The following is a 15,085-nucleotide window of genomic DNA, read 5'->3' as shown; positions in this document are numbered from 1 at the left end:
GCTCTTGGACCAATTGGCTCCACAAATTTTTGGCCTAATTTTTGAGTTTTTAATATATTTTTGGTGATTTTATATATTATACTTAGTTTTTAGGAGTTTTTCTTTCATTCTTTAGTTGTAGGAAATGTTATAATAGCTAGATTTAATTTTCTGAACTTTTATTTTTGCTTTATACTTGATATATGCCAAATAACTGTAATATGATTACCTAATTAAAATTCTGACACGTAGATCCTAGGTAAAAAATTGAACCAAACATGAAAATTATAGTCCATTAGATTAATCAGATGGTAATTGGGCTAAATCTAAAATCAATATAGATCTAGTGGACTTTGCCATACTTTAATTAATTAATTGGGTCATATTAAATCTAAGATCACATATTGGGCCTTTGCATAAGAAGTAGTCCATTTAAGCTTAAAGGCTGAAATTAAAGCATAATTGGTAATTGGGGTAAACTATCTAAAACTCTGCACAAAATTAATTAGTAAAATAGATAAAATGGGCTAGAGAGGACCTCACATGCCGAATGGATGCTTGTAAATATAAACAGTTTTATTTATAAGGAAGAGCTTGTTAAATAATAAAATTAAAGACTAAGATACACAAATAAAGAAGTTGACTTCCAGATCCATCTATAAGATGTGGCATTCTCCTTATGGAATCTAGTACGTCACTCAAATTAGTAAAAGTGTCCCAGAGAATTATCCGAATGGCAACTCCATCTCTACGCTAGTCTATGTGACTAGTTAGTATGTTTTTCGATTATGTTGAAAAACCTTGCACTGCGGTAGTCGCTAGAGACACTTGGGGACACGCCCGAAGCCACCACTCACAACCGGTCAGCTTAGCACTGAGTCGGTCAGCTTTGCACTTCTCAAGTTCATTTTTGCATAGTTTTTCGATCTTCTAACACCTAGAATTCAAATCACATGCATAGAAGACATAAAATATAATTAATACTAAAAAAATATGAAATAAAGGAAGTAAAAAAATTAAACAAAACCAAAATACATACAAGTAATGAAAACATGAAAATAGGATGAACTAATAATTAATATTCATTAGCATGTTATTAAACATGTCATTTGCATTATTATTATGTGTAGCACATTTAATTATATTATGTGGTAAAAAAAATAATAAATTGTCATTTACTCAAATATTGATATTAGAAATGGTTTTGGATTAAATTGTCAAATTAGAAAGAATAAGGATTAAATTATCAATTTTTCTTTAAAATAATAATAAAATATTAGATGATATTTATAAGAATTAGGTTTCACTTCTTCATCCTCCCGTAGCCAGTTTCTCTCCTTCACAACTTCTCTACTCCTAATTTATAAATGGAAGTTTAATTATGAAAAGGATGGAATTTTTATTAATTGTACATAATTTTTAGTGTAATTTCTAAGTCAATACCTACAAGTTGTCTACATCAACAAATATGTTGATTTATTGTCACTCATCCCATGCATCATATTAAAATCAAGAGTAGATGTTATTTTGTTGAAATGTGATATTTTATGGATATTAAAGATATATATATTTATGCATTGTGATTGAATTATATTTATATTGAATATATGAATAGGTTCGTCCAAAGGCAAGAAAGTGGTAAGAGAAAAGAAATAGGATTACTTTGTTATCCTATAAATTTTGGTAAGTATTTAATAGACTAAACTTTGTGTATATTGAGTAGGAATTGCTATGTTTGATTACTTGATAATGTCTTGGTTGACTGAGTTGGTATTGGTTATGTTCCTGGCTCGTTGTGAGTTGATGAACAAGTTGATATTGGTGAGATTTTTGTGAATTGTGAATTGATTGTGGTGTGTTGTGAAGTGAATTGATTGCGATTAAGGATTGATGACTCTTAAATTGATATTGTGTGATCGAGAAACTGAGCCGGGCGGATAACTACTCGAGTATGTGAGATGGCAAGACTGAGCCGGACAAATAGTCTTGTCAAGTGGCCACTGAAATGTAAAAAATATAAGAAAATGTGAGAATGAGTCATCTGATCCTAATTTGATGGAAATAATTGTGGAATTGAATTATTTGACTTGATTGAGTTTGAGATTATTTGTGATTCTATGAGATGAAATTATTTGTTTATGAGAATAATTGAAATGGTTGATTTTGTGATTGTCAGTAAAGTATTTGTATAATTTTCTATATTTGATAAAGACTTGATAGTTTCTACTTAGTATACTTATTGAGTCGCCAGCTCATTTCTTGGCAATTTTTCCAAGTTAGTGCAGTTGTAGATAGCCTTAGTTGTGCGTTGCTCTCTTTACATCAGTCAACATTATTGGGTGGACCAGAGGAGTTATCTCAAGTATGGAGGCATTTTGGGTACTTGAGTGAATTAAACTAATGTATAAGTATTCCTTATGTATATTAAGTGTGTTATGCCACTTAAATTGTACAGCAATTGCATAGCAATATATACAATTAACTTTATAAACATAATTTAACATTATTTTATTTACAATATGCATTCATACAATTTAAGTGGCATAACACACTTAATATACATAATGAATACTTATACATTAGTTTAATTTACTCAAGTACCAAAAATGCCCAATGCTTGAGATAACTCCTCTGGCCCACCCGATAATGTTCACTAATTCAAAGAGAGCAATGCATAGCTAAGGCTATCTACAACTACACTAACCTGGAAAAATTGCCAAGAAATGAGCTGGCGACTCAATAAGCATTTAATTTACTAAACTATAGTATACTAGGCAGAAACTATCAAGTCTTTATCAAACACAAAAAATTATATAAACACTTTACTGACAATCACAATATCAACCATTTCAATTATTCTCATAAACAAATAATTTTATCTCACATAATTACAAATAATCTCAAACTCAATCAAGTCAAATAATTCAATTCCACATTATTTCCATCAAATTAGGATCAGATGACTCATCCTCACATTTCCTCATATTTTTCACATTTTAGTGGCCATTTGACAAGACTATCCGCCCGGCTTAGTCTTGCCATCTCACATACTCGGGTAGCTGTCCGTTAGGCTCAGCTTTCCCGATTACACAATATCAGTTCAACAGTCATTAATCATCAATCACAATCAATCACAATCAATTCACAATTCATAAATATCATCAAATTCAATCTCACCAATATCAACTTATTCATCAACTCACAACGAGCCAAGAACATAATCAATACCAACTCAGTCAACCAAGAGATTATCAAGTAATCAAACATAGCAATTCTTACTCAACATACATAAAGTTTAGTATATTAAATACTTACCAAAATTTATAGGATAACAAAGTAATCCTATTATTTTTCTCTTACCACTTCCTTGCCTTTGGAGAAACCTATTCACATATTCAATACAAATACAATTCAATCACAAGGCATAAATATACATATCTTTAATATCCATAAAACATCACATTTCAACAAAATAACATCTATTCTTGATTTTAATATGATGCATGAGATGAATGACAATAAATCAACATATTTTTTTATGTAGACAGCTTGTAGATACTAACTTAGAAATTACACCAAAAATTATGTATAATTAGTAAAATCCTATCTTTTTCAGAATTAAACTTCCATTTTTATAGAAACCGTATCAAAAAGAATCACTTCAAAATCATTTGTATAAAAATAGTTCTGGCAATTTCAATACTGCTGCTCCAATTTCCATTTAAACAGAACAGTAAAACTCTGCAGACATAAAGTTAACATCCTAAAGTTTCCATAGACACTAATTTTACTTAATTTGGACTTCTCTACCTCAAGTTGCGACACACACAAGTAGTAGCAAATTTCTGAATTCTAAGTCTGATTTCTGCTTAAAATAATTTCGAGCAGGCCATATTCAGCTCAATATATCTCATGAATACTCAACTAAAAATTATGAAATTTTTCACAGACACATAAATGAACAACTTTCATGTTTAACTCTGTCTAGTTCAGCCTCTAAATGCCCCAAAACCTCAACATAAAAACCAGGTCACCTGCTGAACCACAAACAGAGCAGTAGCAATTTGTAACCTTATAAGTTCATACTCACTCAACGTTTTGTAAAAACTATTTTACAGACATAATCTTAAAACATATATCAACAACTTTCATGTTTTTAAGATTTTTGAAATTAAGCCTTTAAAATTATGAAAACAGAGCTGCAATTTTTGCCTAGAAATTCAGCTTCAAGATAACCAACAATCACATGTTCAACTTCGATTATAATAATTCCTAAACATCAAATCACCGATATTCTTCAACAATCAATTCAATTTTATAGAGATACAAAAGAATTTAATTGACTCACCTTTGTTTTCTTTAGTTATGAAGAGCTCAAACCTTCAATCTCATAAGAAGAAGCAACCTACTACTTAATTGCTAATTCAAGTTTGTGGAATTCTTTTGTAAAAAAATGGATTAAATTAGGAGAAAAGAAGTTGTGAAAAAGAGAAATTGGCTACGGAAGGATGAAGAAGTGAAACCTAATTCTTATAAATATCATCTAATATTTTATTATTATTATTAAGAAAAATTTATAATTTAATCCTTATTATTTCTAACTTGACAATTTAATCCAGAACCATTTCTAATATCAATATTTGACTAAATAATAATTTATTGTTATTTTTTCACAACATAATATAATAAAATGTGCTACACATAATAATGATGCAAATGACATGTTTCATGACATGCTAAAGAATACTAATTATTAATTAAAAAAAAATCGGTTATGACAATTCCTTCCCACTTAAAAAATTTTGTTCTCGAAATTAACTACTCGCCAACATACATGCCAAATAAGTTTGGGTATTTATCCATCATATGCTTCTCTACTTCCCAAGTTGCTTCCTTAAATGAATGTTGACTTGTTTTTTAATTTTCTAACATGTCGGTCTAATATCTCAATCGGTTCTTCAACATATGTGAGTTTCTCAGAAACTTCAATTGTGTCCCGATAATATTGCTAGAATCAAATGAATATCGTCAAAGCATAAAAACATGAAAAATATTATGTACTTGAGCTAACTCTGAAGGTAATGCAAGTTTATAAGCTAAAGGACCAACCTTCTCTAAAATCTCATATGGTCCCATATATCGAGGACTTAACTTACCTTGTTTACCAAATCGAAGGATACCCCTCCATGGTGATACTCTCAAGAAAACTTTATTCCCAACTTCAATACTCAATCTCCCTTCTGCATTTATCTGCATAGCTTTTCTGTCTATCTTGTATGGCCTTGATACATTGCTCAACAACTTGTATCTTGTCTACTGTTTCTTGAACAATTTCAAGACCTTCCAATTGTCTCAACCCTTCTACATTCCAACATATAGGGCTTCTATATTTTCTCCCATATAATGCCTCATATAATGGCATACTAATACTAGAATGAAAACCATTATCGTAAGCAAATTCTATAAGTGGTACTTGTTCATCCCAATTTTTGCTATACTCTAATGCACAAGCCCGTAACATGTCTTCAAAAGTTTGAATGGTTCTCTCAGATTGCCCATATGTATGTGGATGAAAAGCAGTACTAAAATGCAATTTAGTTCTTATTGCCACTTGTAAGCTCTTCTAGAAATGAGATGTAAATCGAGAATCCCTATCTGAAATAATAGAGATAGGTACACCATGCAACCTAAGAATTTCTTTCACATACAAGTTAGCTAACTTATCCAATTAATCATTTTGTTGAATAGGTAAAAGAAGTGTCCTGATTTTCTTAACCTATCAACTATTACCTAAATAGCATCATTTCTCTTAAAAGTGCAAGATAAACCAACAACAAAATCCGTAGTAGTTCTTTTCTATTTCCACTCAAGTATAGTTGAAGATTATAATTTACCTGCAAGTGATTGATGTTCTGCTTTCACTTGTTAACAAGTTAGGCATTTAGCTACATATTCTGCAACTTCCCTCTTCATGCCTGACCACCAGTAATGTGGCTTCAAATTGTTATACATTTTTGTACTCCCTGGGTGCATTGAATAAGGAGAATCGTGAGCCTCCCAAAGAATCTTTTGTTTCAATTCTAGCACATTAGGAACATATACCTTATTTTTCATAACCCATATTCCATTATCTCGCTCCGCTAATCCTCTTGTCTTATCATCTTGCACCTTCTTCTCTAACTTCTTTAGGTATGCATCACTACTTTGTGCCTATTTGATCTCATTTAATATATAGGGACTAGTCTTCATTGTAGCCAATAATACCCCATTCTTTATTGAAAAATGCATATCCATAGCTCTCAATCTTATATGAAATCATACATGCAATCCTTTCCAAAGTCTTCCTACTAAGCGCATCTGCCACAACATTTGCTTTGCCTAGGTGATAATCAATGGTACAGTCATAATCCTTCAATAACTTCATCCATCTTTGTTGCCTAAGGTTCAATTCCTTCTATGTAGGTATGCACTTTAAGCTTTTGTGGTCAGTAAATATTCGAAATATCTCTCCACAAAAATAATGTCTCCAAATTTTCACAACATGTACAATTACAGCCAATTCTAAATCATGTGTAAGATAATTTTATTCATGAAGTCCGAATTGTCTAGAAGCATAAGCAATAATCCTTCCATTCTGCATCAATACACAACCCAAACCATTAAATGAAGCATCTGTATAGCTAATATATTCCCCTCCTTTATAAGTAAGATAAGTTTAGTTGTTGTAATCAATCTATTTTTCAACTCCTCAAAACTAGCTTGACATTTATCATTCCACTAAAAAGTCACTTGTTTCTTCTAACATATTAGTCAATGGCTTTGCTAAAATATAAAAGTTTTTCACGAATCTTCTATAGTACCTAGCCAATCCTAAAAAAAACTACGAATTTCTGAAATGGAAACTACAAATTTCTGAAATATTTTCCGGTGGTTTCCATTCCTGGAGATACAATATGCCCCAAAAATGCAATATTATTCATCCAAAAACTCACATTTACTGAACTTACTACATGACTGCTAAAAAAAGAGCTGAGCATAACTTGTAAACAACATGCGACTAAAAACACCTGAATAAGTGTCTGTCTATTGTGATAAACATAGATATATATACCACCACACAAAACCTTACTGATATTCTCTCTTTTGGAGAGATACTTGTACTAATTAACGAAAGTTGCAGGCACCCAAAATATATACCATATAAGCACTATTTCATAACATACTGTATATGCACCTGCATCTACACAGGACGAACCATATTTCTATAGATGAGTCTCACACGAACACCCTTGGAACAGACTCTATAGGCTTGCAATCCACCTCTCTCAGCAGAGTCTTCACCCCTTTTCCTGCACCATTGGCCAGTGGATGTATTCCGAGATCAGGACCTTTCATGTAGGCTCTCTTCTCCCTCTCCTTCTCGAAAGATATCCCATAGCGATTCTCCACATCTGCTTATTTGTTTTGCAATTATTAATACAAGTTCCGAGATTTAGCAATGTGTACACGCAATATCAGTTTTTGTTGATTACCTCTAGCAAGGTTCTCATTAAGCTGGCCGTCCCTAGTGAAGGACATCATCACTTGAGGTATACCAAGAGGGAGATTGTCACCCTTGTCAACATGCCAGAAGTGGATGCTTTTGCCGTAAGTCTTGCAAACTTTCTCATGATCCTGCCTCTGTATCGGACCAGGAACTCCAGGCATGAATAAAATCCCACTCTTCACCTCAAACTCATGGGTATGCCACAACGGCTTCTCCTCGTCCGGCAGAGTCATAAAGAGGCCCTCAGATATGATGTACTCCACCCCAATAAGATGAGCGTCCGGCTCAGAATTGTTGTATATAAGACATTGTCGCATTTCCTCGTTCTGGTGCGCGCAGTAGTGGTGGGATTCTACTTGGCGAGTCATGTCATCTCCATAAAAATGGAATCTGATGATAAAACGTACAGAAGGAAGTATTCAGAAGCTAGTACTAAGAACTCAAGAAATTCATAAAACAGTACATATAGGAAAAGATTATAGCTTACGCGCAGAGGTGCTGATGGATCTTCTTAACGGGGCCAAACGGTTGAACGGTAGCTGTGGCTCTCTCAAGGATGTTCACTCTGGTTGGCGTCGGCTCCCCGGGAACTTCTGGGTGTTGAGCAGACATGATCCTTTTTCCTTCCTCAACTTCCGCTTTGTTTCTTTTAGTTGGGCTCTTTGTGGTGCTACTGCAATTTAAAGATATTTGTTGCAGTGGGAATGGAGGTTGCTAGTAGTCTACCGTTGCATGCAGAGCTACTCGTGGCAGGAGAAGCGGCAGATGAGGCTTGCTGCTGTTGCAACGTGGTCGCAGACGTGGCTAGAGAGAGGAGAAACACATTTGCATTTGTTTTCGCACTAGACACCAGGCAAAGTCGTCGCTGGAAATGACTGTAAAAGTTTATGCTATTATTATTTTCTTTTTGGACTTGGTATTATTGTTTAAGAATTAATAAAAGAAAGAGAAACATTATATTATTAATCCAGACCATTAATTTCCTTTTTCTATAAGTAATTATTTTTATGAAATAAGCAATTATTTTTATTAATAAATGGAAAGCCCATTAATTTACTCAACTAAGAAGAAGCTTATATGGAGAGTTGCTCTCCTGTTTTGAGCTAGATGTGCCTAACTGAAAGGGATTCGAGAGAGAATTGTGCCAAAATTGAGAGCTCAAACTTATTAACTTAAAAAGATATCATCTAATTAAAGTGTATGTACTTATTTTTATATAATAGATAATAAATATATATTTATTAATTTTATTTAATTAAATATGTATTTATTATTTAATTTTAATATATATAATATATATTTATATATATAATATTTATTTATTTATTTGACGTATGTTTATAGTGTGTATGTAAGAATTTCTCATTAATTTAGAGATAAATGTAGAGATAGAATTGAAAGTTCAAATTTATTAATATGTGGAGTTTGCAAGACATATGCATCGCTATATATTATATAAAAACTGATTAAAAATTAATGAATAAAATAAAAATTTAATTATAAAATATTATATTTTACACTTGCTAATAAATATTTTAAAATTTTTTAATGTTAGTATTAGACTTCAATTTTAATATTTGGTGAAATTATTAATTAAATTCGTTGACATAGTATGAACTCCAACGACAATAAAAAATGAGAGGTTGAATCAACATTTTTATTACTAAAAATATTGTCGTTTAAATACATAAGCTTAATAAAACTTCAAAAATAAAAAAGTAAAAAATTTATTATATATTTAAATAATAGTATTTTAGTAATGGAATGAGTCAACGGTTCTAATATTAATTCAACTATATTTCATTATCATCGAAATTCACCCATATTAGTAAATTTGACAGATAATTTATTAAATGTTAAAAGTTGAAATCAATGTTAAATTATGGTAATAAAAATTTTAAAATTTTAAAAACTACATACTAGATTTAATAGCAAGTGGAGAGTTTAGAATTGTTTTGACAATTAAGTCTATAGCAAATGTAATGATAGGTGATCAATCCAAATTATGTATAGATATTTAAGGGTATTTTAAAACTTTAACGATATATTTCTATATATAATATGGTAAAAATATATAATGTTACCTCACTTGAGCTTAATTGTCTGTTTTCAGAAATATTAGCAAAAAAAGGAAAATATGGGGCTAAAAGAAGCTTAATGGGATATCTTCGTGTCAAGACCCAAAATTAAAACGTATGGCCTGCTAATTATAAGGTCCAACGAACATTTTAGTCATTTTGTATAATTATTAGGATTTATATTAAGAGTTATTTATGAGATAGTATTTGGTGGAGATACAAATACTTAAAGTTTTATCTATTAGATAGATTATATTAGTATACTTATCTCTATGGATATTTATATAGAGGAGGACTCTTCTCTATATACCTCTCGGCAAAACATAATTAGAGAGGAAGAGGGAGTTTTTTCCTACCTGCTCTCTGCACCTGCCACCATAATTCTCTATAGTTTTCCATAAACATTTAGTTTTAGTTTTTTATTGTTCTTTCAAGATCTAAGGAGCTTTCAAGAAGTGGAGACTGAGGACCAATCTTCTTCCTACTTGAAAAAATTCTGGATCTAGAGAGAGCTTTTTACTTTATTATTTTTTATCTTTCTATTTAATACCATGATCATTGGATTAAATATGTTAGGCTAGTTTTTATAAGTGTTTAGTTTAGTCTTTTTACTTATGTATGAACATTGTTATTTATTTATTTAATAAATGATTTCTTTACCTTCATATCTTTATTAGTTTCAGTTATTATTGTTAGTTAACCATCATATTAATTTAGTAATAGTAATTGTTATGAAAATCTGTAGGTTAAAAGTATTAGAAACATCATCTTTACTTTAATCTATGTTGGTATAAGAAACCTAGGTTGTATCATTAGTTTGAGTGACTTAGGGAAAAAGGCACATCACCATCTCATTCATTAGATCTAGGCTTAAAGTAAAACAAGGAGATTACTAAGTAAATGGCTAGACTAACTAATATTTTTAGCATATAGTTTTAGATCATAAGCATTTGCAATTGTATTGCATATTTATTTATTATTTAGTTACTTTACTTTATGAATATTACCCTCTCAACATACTGATTTAGAGTGTTGAGATTTACTCTTATTGTTTTGTGTTGATAATTAGTCTTTAAAATAAGTGGCCTCATAGTTCCTTAAGAGATCGACCTCGTAGTGAACTTACTATTACTATAGGAACGGTTTGTGCACTTGCGAGTATTAAAAAAGACACATCAATAGGTATAATAAATTACTAGATTTTACTAGAGTACCATTATGGTATTCTACCATTATAAGTGTATTTTTCATTATAGATAATTAATTGATATTATTTTAAATAATTTATATACATCTTTTTTTTAATTTAAATTGTTAATGAATTCATATATAATTTTTAATTATTTATACAAGTCAAAATTATATAAATGAATCTCATAATTGTAAAGTGACACTGATTAAATTCTAAAAATATATAAAAAATTTAAAAAATAAAAATAACATATTTTATTGATCAATAAATAAGTACTATATATAACTAATTAATGTAATATTTGATTCTGTCAATAAATTCTTAAAATAAAAATAAAAATCAATTTTTATAGGTTTAAATGGTACCGTACACCTATGGTACATTAGAATTAGGGCTGAGCATGGATCTCAGTGATTCCCGCCCGAACCGAATAACCGTACCGAAAAGTACCAGAACCGAAAAAAACTGAAAGTTATTATAATCGAATTGAACCCATCCGAATTTTTTACTATTACGGTATGGTACTGGTTTTTAGTAAAAACCATACCGTAACCGTACCAGAACCGATCCGTCTTGTACTGATCCGAACCAAACCGTAGAAGCGAATTTTTTACATATATTTATAACTAATTATTTATATTATATAAATAATACGTATTAAAAAAATAATACATATACTCTATAAAAAATTATCTTATATTTATCATTTATATAATTCAAGCAATTGTTATCGAAATACAAAATATAATACATATTAAAAATAACTATAATATTATAATATACTTTATACTCTATAAAAATATAAGTTATATATATTAATATGTCATATAGTATATCGATACTAGTAATCTAGTATACATACTATAATACTAGATTTAAAATTTATCTACTATCTAGAAATTTTTGACAAGTTAATTAAAAAATTACTTAATTTAATAAAAAGTTATATAAATTAGGAAAAATTATAAAAGATATTATTATATAAGTATAATATTATTTACACTATATTAATTAATAAATTAATTTTTAATTATATAATATTTTTATTTTAAAAATAATAATATTAATTATACCGAAAGTGGTAATTTATATAAATATTAAAATTAATAAATAAATATTTTAAAAATAATTTTTATATTATTATACTAATAAAACTTATAAAATTAAATTTCTAGAAATAATTAATTTATTAACTTTTAAAATATTATAAATTAATATTAAAATATAAAAGAATATATTAAATTATATTTATAAATTTAATTTTTTTTAAAAGAATCAAACAAAACTTGAGAAAAATTTGTCAAAATGTCTTTTAACAAAGTTAGGGATTTTATCGTTGTTGCCGTTCCCATCGCCCATCATTGCTACCGTTCCCGTCGCCCATCGTTGCTACTGTTCCCATCGCTTCCCGTTGCCCATCGCCGCCGCTCCCGCCGCTATCGTTGCGTCACTTCTTCCCTTCTACCGTTGCCTTTTGTTTGCTTTCTCGCCATTCCCATTGCCAGCCGCCTCCACCGTCGCTGTCACCCGATCCAATCTTCCTTCTCGTGCATTGTGTCAAATGTGGACATGTTTTTGTTGCAGTACAGGAACTCTAGTATGTAAAGTGCATTGTTTATTGATCTTATTATGCTTGTTTGTATGGTGAAAAACTCTTCAATTATGCAACCTGACTTTTTCTTCTGTTGTTTTTAAGTTGTCAAGTAATCATTGCTCTTTACCAGAATATAATCAATTAAAAATGTTAATGATGAATACTCTTTTAGTGCTGCCATTTTTAAATTATAACTTATGCTTGCCTATGCCCATAAAGAATTGAGATATTGCCAGCTCTATTGATATGCTTGTCGGGGGGTTGTACTCATTACAAGCATTTGATTCACAGTTAGCAAAATATAATTTACCATCCAACTCCCTCATGCATTATATAAAATAATGAGAAAAGCTTTTATTTTGTGTTAATACATTTGAACTGAGAATTTAAATTGTATTTAAATCATTATAAGATGGATATTAAAAGGACTAGGATCAGCCAGACTTAATTTATCAATTGGATTAGAGGCATTAATTGCTTATGTTTTAAAACTATGTACAAAATCTTGATTTTGTTTTATTGCATGCTTAAGGGATTATTAACATGTTTTGTCAACAAATAAAGATTTGTTCCTTTAAAATGCTAGACATTGAGTGAGCAGGAAAGTGCAATAAGGTCCAAAATAACTTAACTAGGACATTCCCTTGTAAATTATTCTAGTCAATTAGTTACAGGTCATAGTGATTAGTCATGTTTGAGGACGACTACCATTGAATTAGTAATAATAATAGTTGAAAATGAAAGTGCACAAATTAAAAGATGCATATTTGGTTATATTAAATTTATAAGTGCACAAAATGTTAAATGTAGCTATACGTAATAAGTAACAAAAGTATAATAAATTATATAATACGATAGATATGTCTATTTATAGAGAGCCAAACTTATCTATAGCAATTAAGCTTTAACTTAATTTTATCTTATATTTTACAGTTTATAAAGATGGTAAAACATGGAGTTAGCCAACTATCCAGCACTAAGAAGAGGAAAACAATTGATTTTACTTCTTCAAACATTGATGGCTTGTGCTTAGCTTCAATTCCACCTCCATCGGAAAATAATGCTTCATCTGCTGGCAATAACAGTATCGCTGCCTGTTCAAATAAAATCCATGTCCATCACCAACAGAAAAAAAAATACAGATTGTTGACACTAATGAAGGTACTAACATCGCTAATCCACCAACTTCCCCTCCTAGTAAAACTAGGTCATTTGTTTGGTTCCATTTTGAAAAAATTAAGAACTCTAATGGTAAAGAGACGAGTAGAGTTAGGTGTTTATGGTGTGGTAAGAATTACCAAGGTGGTAGTGCCATGGGAACTTTTGGTCTTAGGAAACACTTGCGAGTAACCTGTAAAAAATTTCTTGACAAACAACAGTTGATTGATGCAAAAATTAAGAAGGACAAATCACAAAAGACCCTAACATTCTTAAAGTCCATAAATACAAAAAGTCTTAAGATTGGAACTTGGTGTTTTGATCAAAAAGCTTGTAGGAAAGCATTAGTTCGAATGATAATTAAAGATGAATTACCTTTTAGATTTGTGGAAAGGGAAGGATTTAGAGAATTTATTCAAGTTGCTATACCTGATTTTATTATTCCTTCTAGATTCGCCATTGTGAGGGATTGTTTCACTTTGTTTACTAAAGAGAAAAAAAATTGAAAGCCATTATTGCAACACAATGTCAAAGAATCTCTTTGACCACTGATACTTGGACAAGTGTGCAAAATTTAAGCTATATGGGTTTGACTGCTCATTTTATAGATGCTGATTGGAATATGCATAAGAGGATATTGAATTTTTGTATTGTTAAGAGTCATAGAGGTATAAATATAGGTAATGCAGTAGATGCTTGTATGGAGGAGTGGGGTATAAAAAAGGTCATGTGCATAACTGTTGATAATGCATCTAGTAATGACACTGCTATTCAATAGTTGAAGAAAAGATTATTAAAGAAAAAATACATTTATTTTAGGTGGATATGCATTTCATATGAGGTGTTTTGCTCATATTCTTCAATTAATTGTGAAAGATGGACTTCAAATATCTCAAGTTTCCATTAAAAAAATTAGAGATGTTGTGAAGTACATTAGAAGTAGTGCTCAAAGAATGGATCTATTTAAGAAGGCTTGCGAGTTAGCAAATTTAAAGAATAAGTCCTCTTTACAGTTAGATTGCCTAACTAGGTGGAATTCAACTTATTTGATGTTAGATTATGCTTTGGGCTATCAAAAGGCTTTTGATATGTTGGAGGACATAGACTCCAAATTCCTGGCTGATTTTGGTGATGATTTACCTAGTGAAATAGATTGGACTAAGCTAAGGTGCTAATAAAGTTTCTTAAGAAATTTTATGATGCTACTTGCAAACTATTTGGCACATTGTACTCTACTTCAAATCTTTATTTTCCGGAGGTGATAAAGATTTTAAAAGAACTAGATGCTTCTAAAATTAGCAAGGATAGTGAGCTAATTGAAATGACCATTGAAATGCGAGCTAAATTTGATAAATATTAGGGTTCTTTAGATAAAATGAATGTTATGTTATTTATGGCTGCTGTTTTGGATCCTAGGTGCAAATTAAAGTACTTGAAAGCTAAGTACACAATTTATAATGGTGAAGATGAGGCAAAATTTTTGAAAAAAAGGGTGAAAACAGCTTTAGAGTTGATGGTGGATGAATACAAGATAATTG

General features: G+C 30.3%; 1 protein-coding gene and 2 long non-coding RNA genes across 3 annotated transcripts; all 3 read right to left on the bottom strand.

The window, feature by feature from the left end:
• Positions 1–532: 532 nt before the first annotated feature.
• On the bottom strand, positions 533–5,867 carry LOC125370848. The gene is made up of 2 exons (XR_007216956.1): positions 5,136–5,867; positions 533–916 (listed from the first exon to the last, which is right to left on the bottom strand). It is a non-coding gene; the product is annotated as an uncharacterized LOC125370848 (long non-coding RNA).
• Positions 2,451–3,351, bottom strand: LOC125370849. Its single transcript, XR_007216957.1, has 2 exons — positions 3,295–3,351; positions 2,451–2,683 (listed from the first exon to the last, which is right to left on the bottom strand). It is a non-coding gene; the product is annotated as an uncharacterized LOC125370849 (long non-coding RNA).
• A 1,066-nt stretch (positions 5,868–6,933) lies between the features above and the next one.
• On the bottom strand, positions 6,934–8,232 carry LOC8280957 (oil body-associated protein 1A). The gene is made up of 3 exons (XM_015718853.2): positions 8,013–8,232; positions 7,512–7,915; positions 6,934–7,430 (listed from the first exon to the last, which is right to left on the bottom strand). Exons 1-3 carry the CDS (start codon positions 8,135–8,137, stop codon positions 7,255–7,257), a joined length of 705 nt encoding a protein of 234 aa, XP_015574339.2. The 5' UTR covers positions 8,138–8,232; the 3' UTR covers positions 6,934–7,254.
• Positions 8,233–15,085: the final 6,853 nt, after the last annotated feature.

The sequence above is a fragment of the Ricinus communis genome, chromosome 1, assembly GCF_019578655.1.
Source record: "Ricinus communis isolate WT05 ecotype wild-type chromosome 1, ASM1957865v1, whole genome shotgun sequence".
Classification (NCBI taxonomy): Eukaryota; Viridiplantae; Streptophyta; class Magnoliopsida; order Malpighiales; family Euphorbiaceae; genus Ricinus; species Ricinus communis.
The sequence above is the reverse complement of the archived record's forward strand: the minus strand, read 5'-3'. Positions and strand labels throughout refer to the sequence as shown.